The sequence below is a fragment of the Manis pentadactyla genome, chromosome 3 (assembly GCF_030020395.1).
Source record: "Manis pentadactyla isolate mManPen7 chromosome 3, mManPen7.hap1, whole genome shotgun sequence".
NCBI classification, from domain to species: domain Eukaryota; kingdom Metazoa; phylum Chordata; class Mammalia; order Pholidota; family Manidae; genus Manis; species Manis pentadactyla.
In genome coordinates, this window is record NC_080021.1 from 69,636,480 (window position 1) to 69,651,680 (window position 15,201).

The window sequence follows — 15,201 nt, forward strand, 5'->3', positions numbered from 1 at the left end:
AATTTTTCAGTTCCCTCTATTTTCTTAGGGAGGTTGCGTGATGTAATATTAAGAGTTATGAGCAAAATTCTTTTGTATCAAACACTTTAAGGCTGTATATCTTTAAGAAACTTTCTTACTCACTTTTGTCATCTAACAAAAGAGAATAATCAATGTCTGTATCTCAAACGAGTGCTCAAAACATTGAAGAGAATCAATGTACAGAAAAAACAAAAGTTCCTCCTACATGAACTGTACTCAGTAAATTATAACGGTATTATTCTATAATGACTGCTACCTTTTATGTCTCAAAGTTCCTTGGCTTGATTAGCATCATAAAAAAACAGTAAAATATCTTACCATTCAATCTTTTTTACCCAAGAATCCTTACCTCAGAATGACCTTCCTTTTTGCCTATCTACTGGCAAGTTGTGAGGTGAATGAGAATTTAGCCACAAGGATTCATAATTTAGTTTCATCTTGAACGCCACCTAGAGCCTGCAGTGCTGACTACTGTGGGTGTCTATTCTAATGCAGTCTAAGCTCTGAAAGGAAGAGGACCCTAAGAGATAGTCTACATGCTCCATGTATGAGGCAGGGAAGAATGGCAGCATGGGTACCAGGTATCTATGATACTGGTTTAAGGTTACCTATAAAGTATGAATTGTTTATGACTATTCATATTATTTTTTTGATCTTGTATACATTTCCTCTAGCTCCAAGGTTGTTATATCTGTCAATCTTTTGAGCTATAAGAACTTTAATCTTACTTGTCCTATGATTTTACAAGCTAAGGTTTTTTCCAACACTTCTTTCAAAAAACACTATTAAATATGCACAATCTTAACATTTAATACTAAGCAGTGCACACATAACCACTTCAAGTATAATATACCTAGAGAATATATCGATTCTGATCTATATACCCAAATCAGTTCCACAGTCAGTTCCCCCTTCTTCCTACTCCATGAAAAAAATTTACAATCACAAGGTCACTTCTTTATTAAGGTGCACAATTATAAATGGACCACACACCTAATAAATCCAAGGAAATGCCATTCCACCAAAAATGCTACACAGTAGTTCAACAGAAAGTAGAAGGCTATCTTCCAGGTCAGTAGTTTTCAAACTGTATAATGCAAAAGTGCTTTAAGGGTTCTACAAATTCTTTATTAAATTTGTTAATTATTTTTAAAGCTGTAATTAAAAATGACATCTAAATACTTACATGTTATTTACCAAAGTTTAACCACATGAAGACTTCTACATTAACTTAAACTAACAAGATAACTTATTTGTACAAACATAGATTTAAGGTTTATCTTGCCAACTTTGTGCACAGATAAGAACATTTTGCAACATTTCTTTTAACACTTAGGCTTGGGAATACTTCTTGTCTTGACACTACATTGTTGATAGTAATAATAAATACCATTTAGCTATTTTCACGTTTTTAAAGCTCTGTGTTAGAATATGTTTGTGGCCAAAAAAAAGTGAGGGTATTAAAAAGCTGGTCAAAGAAACTATGTCCACCACCATTTGAAGCAATCCTTTCACAGATAAACTGAGGGTTTCCAGCGTGGGAGAACTGAAGGCTGAACTTACTAAAACCAATATAGTCAAAGCTTTCCCCCATTACTAGTTTTTTTCAGAGGGAAGGACTTCCCAGAGCTCTCTAGAAATGTAAGTGTAAGTACCAAGAGATATGATACTTAAAGTCAAGAGACTTGAGTTTAAGCACTTGCCTCACATTTGCTAGTTCTGCTACCTTTTAGCCTGTGTTTTAGTTGCATGTCATAAAATAGAAATAATACCTTCTTCAGAGTTTTGAGGTTTAAAAAGATACTGTATGAAAAAGTATCCTATAAATAATGAAAGGCAATACAATTGCAAGATTTTTTTTCCCCTGAATCTACCCTAGACCATGTTAACATGTGCCAAGTCTAATAAGAACTACCTAATTCTGACTTGCTGTCATTATGCAATACATCACAGGGTCAAGGTCAATAGGTGACACTGTGACCCTTAATCTGCTGCAACCTGTCTTGGGATCTCTGATGCCACTCTATTACATTCCGTATCTCTATTAATTCTGTCAATCCTTAGAAAGGTCTTTCCATCTATTTCCACTGTCACCACTCTAGTAAAATAACCCTGCTTCCAATCTTTATATTCTCCAGTAACACATCCTAAACACTAACACCAAATATCCTTAAAGGATTACATCTGTTATCAGTGCCTTATATAAGAGTACACAGTGATTAGGATTAGAAAGATGACAGGTTTGAGTAGAATCATAAGAATTTGTTTAAAAGGTTGGGATTCAATTATATAGCCTTAAATGACAAGACTAAGGAATTTGGGCATTTTCTACAGAAAAGAAAAGCTTCTACCAGGTTTTAAGTAAAAAAGCATAACATGTGAGAAGTCATAAAAGGAAGATTAACCAACCCACCAAATTCATCTCACACTGGGATGTAAGTATGGAGGGGAGATAAGGAGAAAAGAAACTGATTCTCTTACAGGCACGTCTCTCATTATCTCAGGCCCCTCCCTAGTACTCAGCATAAAGATGAACACAGTGTAGGAGTTCAGTAAGTCTGTTTGTTCTATAAACATTAAACGCTCAAGTGTTTTCCTTTGGGCATTTCTACTTCTTTAAATGCTATTTTCTTACATACATAAATGGGGCAAATAATTGCAAATTGTGATTGATTACATCTAATCTTTATTTATTTACTATACTACTATCTATCTTTGTTATCTATACTACTGAGTCGAGAATATCAAATAATTTGGAATGAAAACATTGGTTTTCTACTAATGCTAAGCACCCAGATTCATTCTATGACAAATAGGTAAATATATTACTGTTTCAGTTTTATAAATTTCATCACTCTTTTTAACAATCAATGATTTAATAAACTTTAGAAAAGATGTCAACTTGTATATCTAACAGGTCTCCTTATTCCTTTTTCAGATGTAAATGAAATAATGTTAGTACTACCTATATATGATATAAATCAGTTACCTTAGATAACTTATTGCATTTTAGAACTCATTCTTTATGCTATAGATACAATCATTGCAAGTTTAGTTTATTAGAATTCTTATGAAACTTTGAAACTGTAATCAAATAAAGATTTCACCTGAAAACGAAGAAAATTCTTGTATAATTCTTGCTGTTTAATCTGAAGTTCTGTTGGCGGCTCAACAAATACATTTCCCCGAGCAAAAGGAGAGCTCTGTGTTTGCATATGACCTTGAAAGACAAATTTTGCAAAAACATACCATTAACCAATACTTAGAAAATGAAAAGTTTAAAGAATGAAGAGTTTGCTAACAAATTTAAATTTTGAAAAAATGTGCTAAATAAAGAAGTCCAGAGTTAAGATCAGAAGAGGAAAGTTGAGATTAAAATCTGAAGACCAGATGAAAAATAACAAGAAATGTAATGAAACTAAAATAATATTAGTTGAAAAATCATAATGTAGCTACACCTGAAAGACACCAAGGAAACATAAAAGCTAACAGCCTAAATAACTCTCACTGCAGCAAAGGCTTTAAATAAAATTTATGGAGAGAAAAAAAGTATGTGTTTAAGTTCTTATGTATGTAAATGTCCTTTTCTTAAGAATACTGCTCAATTATATATTAAATGTATTATGCATATATACATAAAAAATTTCTAAAATTGTTTTAAAAAATCAGTAACTTCAAAAGTTTCCCCATCCATGGTAAAATAATTATACCCTAGGAGTCTCTTTGAATGCAGGAAAAAATACAGTACTTAAATTTAAGCCTCACCCTCACATAACTTTTATATCATTTTTTAGTTACTGACTCAATTTTTATACCATCAACCTAAAGCATTTATTTCTCTCACTTGAGTAGTTTGCACAAGCCAACTGCTGTGCAGTTTAGTTGCCATTTAGGTCTATTTTGCCTTTGTATTTGAATTTATTAATGCTTATTTGAACAGATAAACAGAAAGCCAAATCAGTATTTAAACATTAAAATCTTACATTATGGTGGAAAGGTGATCAGCAAAACCAAACTGAGTGATATGTTTTACCTTTATGACCACTCAGTTTAAACCTTTGGAGCAACAGGGAAAAAGACTTTTAACAACAGACAAAGCAAGTTCTTTTAAAAAAACAATTATAAAAATAAAGCCACAGGGAAGCACTTGCTCTATACAAAGAAAATCATAATAGGCCAAAACATAAACTTAAACCAAATTAGGATGGACTACAGAAATATGGTTCATCCAAGAACCATCAAGTAAAAGAAAAACAACATTAAGAATGGCCACAAAAACAAGCCTAATGAAGACAAAACATTAGAGAATAACACCATAAGCACACATTGTAACATTCAATTTTCAGATAGGTTCAACTTTCCTAAGGCCTTTAATATAGTAAATATCACTATGTATGTGTATGTGTGCATACACATGTACATAAATTCACACACACACACATACATATATATATGGATACATATATATGATGGCACAGAAACAAATTAGATGAATATGGATAGTTTCTTGCATTCAGAAAGTCTATTTTAGTCAATTAATGGGGAATAAAAGTTATTTAAGGAATTTCAGTTAATTAAAAAAAGGGAAATTTTAACATTTTATTATTTTTTATGATTTCTTAAATGAGAGCATCCTGGTCACACCAGCAGCACCAAAACCCTAGTAAAGGTACAGAAAGTTATCAGACAATAAATTCTGCTGCGCATATTCAGTAATCCAGCTTATGCTCACTCTTTGGAAAGCGTCGTGGACACTGTTAATTTTTCTTGTGTTTTTGCAGAGAAAAAGAAAATTCTAGGCTGAGACAGAGCTACAAACAATACCAGATGTGGAAGAAAAAGGTAGAGAAGGTATTTGTAGCACTGAGACCTCAATACAGACTACTAGAAGAAGCAGCAAATTATAATAAAAAGAGGTAATAATCAACAGAAAGAAGCCAAAATTCTCAATAATATGAAAATGTGTTTTGATGCTCCTATTGCACACTAAATAAAGAGTAAGCCAAATTAATAATTTCATCAAAATTAAAAATTACAATTTCAGTGCTCCTAAAGTCAAAACTAGGTCTACTGAGTAAAAATATATTTTGAATCAAAGTAAGAAAGCATTTTCTTGTAATTAGAGATCAAACAGTGGTACAGACTGCCCACAGAAACAATAAACTCATCTGAAGTGTTCAAAAAGGCTACAGAAATTGGTGCCACCATCAAAGGCTTGAAAGATGCAAATGCTAGTAATTATCATTATCGTTACTCATTTAATCTACCTGTTTGGCCAGTAAGTCATAAGGGTTAAAAATTTTAAAAATTTTGAAACAGTTTATATGATCAGTCAGGGATATTTTTAAAGGGCCTCCTCATGTAAAGTTCTTTAATAGTCTAAAATCAAAACTTTTCTTAAAGTACAAACACAGAATTTGTAATAAATAAATGGTTACTTTTATAAGCATCAAAATATAGCACAAGATGGTATATTCTTTAAACTTCAGTTTATTTTTAAATATGTAACATGTTTACTTGGTGAAGAAAGATGATGACAGCTTTTGCTGGCAGGTCATAAAACACACTAAATAAATTTTAATTTATAGAACCTTTAATTAAAGGATATGTTTTTACTGAAGTATAGCTGATATATTATATTAGTTTCAGGTGAACAGGATGTTGTTAAACAGCAAATCAAAGATATTTGCTTAAGAAGGGGGATGTGACCAGTAACAAAATAAACTTTTAATTACTTCATTTCTTTGTACATTGTGATTTGACAAAGACGGGCAAATGCTTATGAAATTAAGCAAAAAATGAATTTCATTGCACAATTTATCATACCACATCTCATACATTTTCACTAATTCAAACAGTTATGGGTGTAAGAAGCAAACTGTGTGTAGAAAAGTTACTTGATTTTAAGAAACATACTCCTGAGAGCAAAATGAAAATATTAATAGTAGCTGAACTATACATAAGTCATAAAACTGAGAAGAAATGCATCATACTAAGAAGCAAACTATATTTTCCTTTCACTTTTTTCAAAACAACTATAAAGAAAAAGTATTGTAAATAGCCTAAATAATGTGTTATGCTTCCTGACTCAGACTAACCAAATTCTCAAAATCACACTTAGAACTTTGTCAGAGAACAGAAGGGAAATGTTATTGAACAACTTTAGAAATGTAAAAAAAAAAAAAAATGTTATTAAAAACCTGAGTTTTTATTTGCAGAATCTTCTAGGTTCTCAGCACTCAAAGTGGCTAAATCTTGGTCTAGAGATACAACGGCCCTTTTGTCTTCATATGTTCTTGCATCTGGGTTATGGTAGGCATCTATATTTTGTCTGTGCATCCTATTCAAATCAGCTAAGAGGGAAAAATAAGTCATTTATTTCAATAAATACATTTTTATAATTAGTATGCATGATACATTTTTCTTACAGTACGAAATCAGAAAGAACAACAATTAAGAGTTGGAATAACTCAAAGACATCTTGGTGTCCTGAAAACAAAATTATCAAGACTTCTAAGATTTTGTTTAAAACAGCTTACAAAATAAACTCAAAATCAGTATAGAACTTAGGAATGTATAGATCTTTGACAACCATAAAACCATAGTCATATTTATATTACTTCATAACTTTTCTTAATATAGAACAAACAGCAATTCAAAACAAGTCATAGTGAAATTTACCCAACATCATTACAAAACATAATCATGTGGAAGGGGGTTTTAAAACAGTATCTACAAATTATTTGACAATCCTCCCTTAATAGATGGAGCTCAATTCCCTTCCCCTTCAGTGTGGACCAGAGTTAGTAACTCACTTCTTATGAACAGGCTATTGCAGAATGATGGTATATGACTTCTGAGGCTACTTCATAGAAGACATTAATCGTTTCCATCTTGCTTGCTTAACTGACTCTGAAGAAAGCCAGACAGATACCATATCATAAGGACACTGAAGGAGCCCTATGGAGTGGTCTACAAGGCAAGGAACTAAGGACTCCTGAGCCATGTGACTCAACCTCATGAGAAACCCTGAGACAGAACCACCCAGGCTAAATCACTCAGAAATTATTGACTCACAGAAATGCAAGATAATACATGTTTGTTATTTTAAAACATATATGTTGGGTAAATTGTTACACAGGAGCAGATACTATATACACATGGCAAAAAGTCTAAGTATGCAGGACTAAGTCAAACCACCAGTCTTAAAAAACAGAACTGAATGATTGTAGAATTCAAAATCCTTACCAAAAAAAAGTAGTTCTCCACAAAACAACTGTGATGGTATGGCAGCAGAGAAAGTGAATTTAACCCTGGTATGAGAAATATGCATCAGGAAGCCTGTTATGTTCAAGGATGTATTCTGAACATGAATCACAATTAGAATATCAGATAGAACACAGCAAGTAATATGTGAATGTTACCACGGAGAACTGGAATTGAGAATCAGGAAAGTTCACATTGTTTCAGTATTTAGGACAGACTGGACTGAAACTGGACAGTGGTATCACAGGGGACAACTGGTGGGAAAGTGTAATGAGGACACAGCTCCAAGGTGGGAGGGAGCAGAATATGAAGTATTCTGGCAATGTTGAAGTAGTCCAACTTGACTAGAGCATAAAACACACATAACAGAGTAATAAGAGAGAAGATAGGAAAATGCAGTTTGGATGCCTATTCTGGAATATTCTGAACACAAGCTGATGGTTCTCTGTCCTGTTCTATAAATGATAGTAGAGACAGTGTTTGTAGTTATAGTAGAACGAGTAATAATGGCAGATATATTTAATATTCCCCATTTTTATATACTATATAATAACCTATGATAACAGTACTGTTAATTTCACCCCAATACTATAGATGAGGGAATTAAACTGAATTACTTTACTAAAAGACCACAAAGCTAATAAATGGCAGAGTAAGAATGTGAACTCAAGACAGTGAGACTCCAAGGCCCTCACTGATTTTTGAGTATGGTATAACATAATTGATTATACTTTTGACACATACAGCTTGGATGGGAAAAACAAAGCAGGAGAATGAAGGGAGAATGAAGAGATAATGAGGAAATGGCAACAGCCCAAGCAAGACATAATAAATCTGAATTATTGTGACAGTACAACTGAAAATGAAGAGAATTCAAAGAACACTAAAGAGGCAGACCTGCACATTAGGGTTATTAACTGACTGGATTTGGGGGAGTCAAAAGGTCTCTGCATTTTTTTTGTTTGATCAGAATTATGATGCTTTTACACAAAAAGACAGATGAGTGGGATTTTTAAAGTAAAGTTCAGTTTTGCATGTTAGGTATGAATTCCATTCCATCTGATTGTTTAATCCATTAAATATCAGGTCCAGACATTCAGAAGATAGAATGGAAGTGACATAGAGAGTTTTAAAACTGGTCAGGAGCAAAGAAAGAGATCTGAAGATCATCTGCAGAGAAAGCCTAAATATAAACACAAGGAGTAGAAGAGATGAGGTGGAAGAGAATGGATGGTGGGAAGAGTATATCTAACTCAAGGAACACACATATTAGAAGACGGTCCTAGAATAAAAATCATATTCACAGACCTCAATGAATTAAACCTGGTTCATAATATACACCTAATAAAATGTTAGCTAAAGAGAGGACAGCATCTCAGAGAATGCTTAAGACTTAAAGGAAGGAACTGTCAACCCAGAGGTTATCAAATATAACCCAACTGTCAAAGAGGATATGGACTGAATAAAAACCATTAAATTGGAAACTGGGACATCAATTATTTTTTAAAATGTAGCATCAGTAGAGTGGTGGGAGCTGGAAGTCATCTTATAGAATATGAAGCAATAAGAGAGTGGTAAGAAGTGACAGCAATTAGCACATACCACTTTTCAAATATGTTTTATATGATAAGGGAAGTATAGCAAGGTCAAGAGCAGAGTTTTTGTTTGTGTTTAAGAATACAAATAACTTAAGTACATTGAGAGGTAGAAGGGAAAAAAGGAGTACAAAAACTGAAAATGCAAGAGAGACTGGACTGACTGAAATCCAAGAAAAGCTGACAGCAAGAAACTTGGCATGTGCCAAGAAGAGGCAAGATTTAGTGAGGTGCTTCTGAAATCACCAAATCCTAGGATCTATGTGGATATGGAAAGTAAATGAAAATAGAAAGGTGATGGGAAAGTTGAAGTCATAAACTAACATCTGAGGTCCCTAAAAGTCACAAAAATGATACAAAGTAATTCAAATGGGAAATCAATACCCCCGTCATCCAGTTCACTCAAGCTGACCAGCCTATATAAATGAGAAGTAACATATATCATTCTTCTATTTTGTGTTACAAGACTGCAGTATATATCAAGCTCAGTCCTTCCAGATGGTATCCAAAGATCTGTTATCCCACCAGTGAATGCTTAGGGAATGCAATCTCATTTTGATATTCACCAATAGAAACCATAAATTAAGAGATAAATGTATAAGTAAACAAACACTATAATAAACTTCAAAATCAATTAACATGTTGTAGTTTACTGTTATGATAACATAAAGTCCTCTCAGAGTAACAGTCAATGTATTTATGTGAAAAGAAAATTAATTTCAGCAGAGTACACAATTATTTAGGACTATAAGACTCACCAATCAAAACAAATCCATATTTGCTGTTTATTGGAAAAAAGGATTTGTCAATCAACTGGTCATTCCTTGCCTGTGATGTGGTAAAATGTTTCAAATCAGCTAAAAATTAAAATGAAAAAAGGCACTTTGGTCAAGAGTGTAATCTGCCAACTACAAAGATGTCACTGAAAGGGAGCCTTTATTTCAAATGTAAATCATCATATCACTTAACATAAAATTGCTAGCATTACAAGAATAATTCCCCAAAAGAGAGAATAACAAAAGAAAATATTACAGATTCATGAGTAGGAAAATAATTTACTCCCTGAACAATTTATCTGATCAGGACTAAATTATATGATACCTACAGATAAACAATATATTAATAGTACTAAATTTTTCATTTCTTATTTTATTTTATAATCTGTTTTGCTATAGACCTAAATGATTACTTTGAAATTAAAATTAACTTTACAAGTTAGTTGCTCTTGGTACTTTGGTGGAAAATACTAAAACATTTTAAAGAAAATGGCTGAGTTATGCATGTTAAATATGCTAAATAGGCATAGAATTATTCAGTAATCCATGGGTCACAAAAACTACTTTATAATGGGTCAATTTAGAAGGCTAAAGAAAATTTCCAGTGCTGGCACTACTAGTAAAACATATTTCAAAATTAGCCTAACTTAAAATATATACACTTACTTATAGAGATCACAGTCTCTAAGACAAATAAAAATCTAACTGGTGGTCCATAAAATAAATCTTACAAACCTAAAAACAATGAAATAACATAAAGTATATTTTCTGAGCAAAACAGAATATACACTAAAAGTGAACAAAAGAAAGTTACCTGGAAAATGCCTGTATATTTGGAAATTTTTAAAACTCACTTCTAAACAATCAATGGGACAACGAAAAATCCCAAGGAAAATTAGCAAATTGAATTGAATAAAAATGAAGATCTCAAAATTTGTGAGAAAAAAAGCAGTACTCAAAGGGGAATTTGTAGCATTTTAAAATTCATATTAGAAAAGAAAAAATGTCTTAGCTTCCACATTAAGAACTTAGTAAAAAGGAAGAGAAAATTTAACATAAATAAGAAATAAGAGCAGGAATCAATGCAACAGGAAGAGAAGAACAGAGAAAAATGAATGAAAACAAAAGCTGATTCTATGAAAAGATCAATAAAATGGATATTATATCAAATTTAGTTTTTATTTTATCACTGTGCCAATATTATATAAAATGCTAACATTAAGGAAAACTGGGTAAAGAGTACTACCTACAATAACTTTGCAATTCTTCTCTAAATCTTGAATTATTCCTAAATAAAAAGTAACAAACAAAACACACACAGTGAGTTATCACTACACACTTACTAGAATGGGTAAAATTTTAAACACAACGTTAATGCTGATGAGGATTCAGAGCAACCAAAAATCTGTGCTTTGCTGGCAGGAATGCAAATGGCACGGCCACTATGGAAAAAGGTCTAGCTGTTCCTTACAAAGTCAAATATACATTTATTACATATCCTAGCAATTCATTCCTATTTTTACCCCAGAGAAATAAAAACTTATGTCCACACAAAGATCTGTACACAAATGTTTTTAACAGCTTTATTTGTAACAGCATTAAACTGTAAACAACCTAAAATGTCCACCAACTGGTAAATGGATAAACAACTGTGACACCTCCACACAATGGAATACTTTTCATTAATAAAAAGAAATAAGCTACTGACATATACAAAATATGGGCAGATTTATATTACATTATACTAAGGGGAAAAAAAACAACAGAAAAGGCAATGCTATTGTGCTAGAACACAAATCAAAGGTTGGCAAGGTTATATGGCTGGAGACATTGAAATGTTATATATCTTGATTGTGGCAGTGGTTACTAAAATCAGTCAAAACTCATTAAACAGTAAGTGTTTATTATTAAATAAATAATATTAATAGTTTCTTTTTATTACTGAATAGTATTCCACTGTGTGCAGGTACAATTGTTTATCCATTTACCAGTTGATAGACATTTGGATTGTTTACAGTTCAAGGCTATTACAAATAAAGCTGTTATAAATGTTTGCTTACAGATCTTTGTGTAGACATTTAGTGGTTACTAAAATCAGTCAAACAAACTCATTAAACAATAATAAACACCTTAAAAGGCAGATTTTAATTGTATGTAAACTGTGTCTCAATAAACAACATAAAATCAAATATAAATCCAGCTGGAGTAAGCACAATACATAAAAGAAATTAAAAAATCAAATATACATGAAAAAATTGTTTAATCTCACAATTAATCAATTAGAACTGAGATATTGTTGCTATATTTCAAACTGATTATTTTATTTAATTTTAATTCATTTTTGGTTTTCTTTTCTCTTTGTGTACAGTGTTTTAAAAATTTAACATATGATAGGTTCATGTAATGGTTCTATCACCCCAAAAACTCCATCATGCTCTTTACAGCTACTACCTTTCACTAGACATAACACCTAAGCAACCACAGATTTGTTCTCCATCCCTAGAGTTTTGTCATTTTGAGAATATACTTCTTTCAATACGCTTGAAAGAGAAGGGCTTCTTTCACTGAGCATAATTCCTCAGAGTCTTCCAAGTTATTTTGTGCATCAATAATCCATTCTTTTTCATGGCTGAGTAACATTTCAATATATGGATGTACCATTTATTTATCCATTCACCCATTGAAAGACATTAGAGCATAATTAACTTTTTATGAAACTTGAATAAAGAACTTCAATGAATAAAGAACACAGAGAAAACAGATTTTAAGTAAAGTAAATAAAAATGAGAGTTATTAACTTTAAAAGGATTGATGTTATGTTATAATTGTATGGGTAACAGATTTTGGTATTTTATTGATAACTACTTTCCCTTATAAAGAGATCTTCCTTAGAAAGCGCAGCTAAAAGTGAACATTCAGTTTATTTAATTTCCTTGTAATAAAACGTCAAAGATAAAACAGGAGTAACTAAAAAGCCCAGCAGCTGAATTAAAGTTAACAAACATTAAGCACAGAGATTATATGGTCTTGATCATCACATGAAGTAAAGCAGAAAATGGTTCTTTATTACATATTTCAAATATAATAGAAAAATTAAGTTCCATCCTCTCTAAAATATAACAGCCACATAAAACAAACTGATATTCTTTAAGTGAAGAATTTACTTACTTTGAAAACACCATTAAAAAGAGTTCCACTGTATTTGATAAAATAGTATATCTTTTCTATTTCATGGCATGACTGTAGCATTAAATTAGCAAACTAAATATCACCACTAAAAGTGAAAATCTCAGAAAAGTTTGCTCCATTCTCATTAGTTCAAGCAATCCTGAAACAGTATTTTGTAACTCAATAACCCACACTTATCCTACTCACTTCCACCAATTAAACACATCCAGAACGCCATAGTTTTATTATCTGAACTGGAAATAATCTTTGAGGCAAGCTAGAAATTATTCTATTACAGTGTTTCCCAAGTTTCAGTCATTTAAGCACCTCCTTCCTGGTAACTGGTATGTTTCTACCAATTCACAATTTAAACTGACTGTAGCAAAGACTGGCTAGTTGCTTATCAGCCTCCTGGGCATAAAAAAAAAATCTAAACTTCTCAGCCTTCCAAGCAGTTAAATTAGAACACTGTAACTAGCTCTGAACAATGGAATAAAGACAAATGATATTCCTCTACTTCTAGGCCAGGCCCAAACAAAATTCTCAATTTGTTCTCCCACCACCCTGGACCCCGTCTGCACAGTTAAAGTGAAGGACTCCAAAATGAAGGAGTGACACATGGTGGGCACAGGGATTATTTGTTGGAGGAGAACCACCCAAACAGCATCAGAATGTGACACAAGTGATAAACTTTTATTGCCTTAAAACTTAAAACCTCTGAGAATTGGGGGTTTTTGTTACAGCACTTTGCATTAAACAACTAGACTAAAACCTTTACTTTAAAAACAATTATTATAGCACTCTCCATAAACATAATACCAGTAGTTTTCTAATATGTGTTCAAATAAACACAACTTTTAAAGCAAGAAATGTATATCTACACGTAACCTAAAATCACCTCATCTATAAAAAGTAAGAGTTCCAGTCTTCAAAACTATGAAGAAAGTATTTAGGAGATGAAGATAGGAAAGGAACAAATCCTTTGGGAAGAAAAGAGTTTTCTTATTAATTTAAGTAGGCTTCAAATACATCTACTTTAAAAAGTCATCTTTAACAAAGAATCAAAAGAATAATACTTAAGAACTCTAATAACTCAATAACAAAAAAGTCTTCTGACTGCTTAACTCTATGCCTACAATAACGTGTAACACCTAATGAACATGAAACCTGTATTTTTACCAATTTAATAGGTTTCTATTAGTCATTTCTCATTTCCAATAGTTTTCAAAAACCCATTATCTTTGTCTACTTTTATTCTTAGTTAAAAGCTAATCAGAGGCTATCCTAATATATATATAACAAGCTGTATAAAGCCTCTCTTTTCAAAGTGTTTTGTTGTATGAGTTCCAGATCAAACATTTTTGAGAGTATGTAACTGAAATCAATATAATTCTGCAACCTGCCAGAAAATTTCTGAGATCATGTATTTTTCAAAGAAGTCCTTAAATATATTTAGCATTATTAGTATTTTTAGCATTAAATATATTTAGCATATATTAGTATGAATTAAACACAACATCCCACATTATTCCAGATCACTAATTTAAAAAATAAAAAACTTGTAATAAGGGTCTTACTCTTTTTACTAGGAAATTTTAAAATTCTAACTGGTAGTTTGGGTAAAAACTTGCCAACATGAGCTCTTCTCTGCAATTAAGTTAGTATCATCCGAGGATGGAAAGTTTCAAGTAAAATAAATAAATAAATAGTACTCTTAAGAAAGGCTTTCTAACCTGTTATTATTTTATTAGCAAAATACCTCTTTTGCATTAAGTTACATAAAAACAGACTTTGCCTTACAGGCTGATTCCCACTTGTTACTTCTCCCCATTCTTTTAAAAGTTAAGAACAATTTAGTTTCTTTTAAAAACAACAAAGCAATGGAAATAACATACTTATCAGATTTCCTTTTGCATCTCTCAGAGGAGCCCCACCACCGCCTTTCCCCCAGGGATTATAACTTCTCATTTCAGCTTCTAATTTAGCTTCATATTCTTCTTTTTCTTCACGTTCTTTCTTCCTTCTTTCTTCTCTTTCTCGAATCTTGACAACGTAAGAAACATTCATAAGAGTGCTGACAAGTATTCTGACCAACAAAAAGTTAGTTTTAATATCCTGTTTTGTTTGTTATTGGAGAAAAAAACGGGAGATAACTTTTTTAAATATGCTTCACTATAAAATTTGGTATCATAAATACATGTGATACCCAATTTTAAAAGTTTGATTGTTTAAATATATAGCTGCTGCTCCCTCACATCACGCACTAGAGTACTTACCAGCTACTGATACCACTTTGAACTAAACCAACTCCTCCCTCCCAACACCAACTTCTTTCTGGGCCATTCCTTCACTAACCTCACCAATTCTATAGCAAC

General features: G+C 32.0%; 1 protein-coding gene across 1 annotated transcript in view; it reads right to left on the reverse strand.

The window, feature by feature from the left end:
• CSPP1 (centrosome and spindle pole associated protein 1) overlaps window positions 1–15,201 on the reverse strand; it is a 163,427-nt gene that overhangs the window by 37,126 nt on the left and 111,100 nt on the right. The window contains 3 exon segments of the mRNA XM_057498016.1: window positions 3,129–3,241; window positions 6,222–6,374; window positions 14,722–14,869. Coding sequence (XP_057353999.1) covers window positions 3,129–3,241; window positions 6,222–6,374; window positions 14,722–14,869 — 414 coding nt within the window.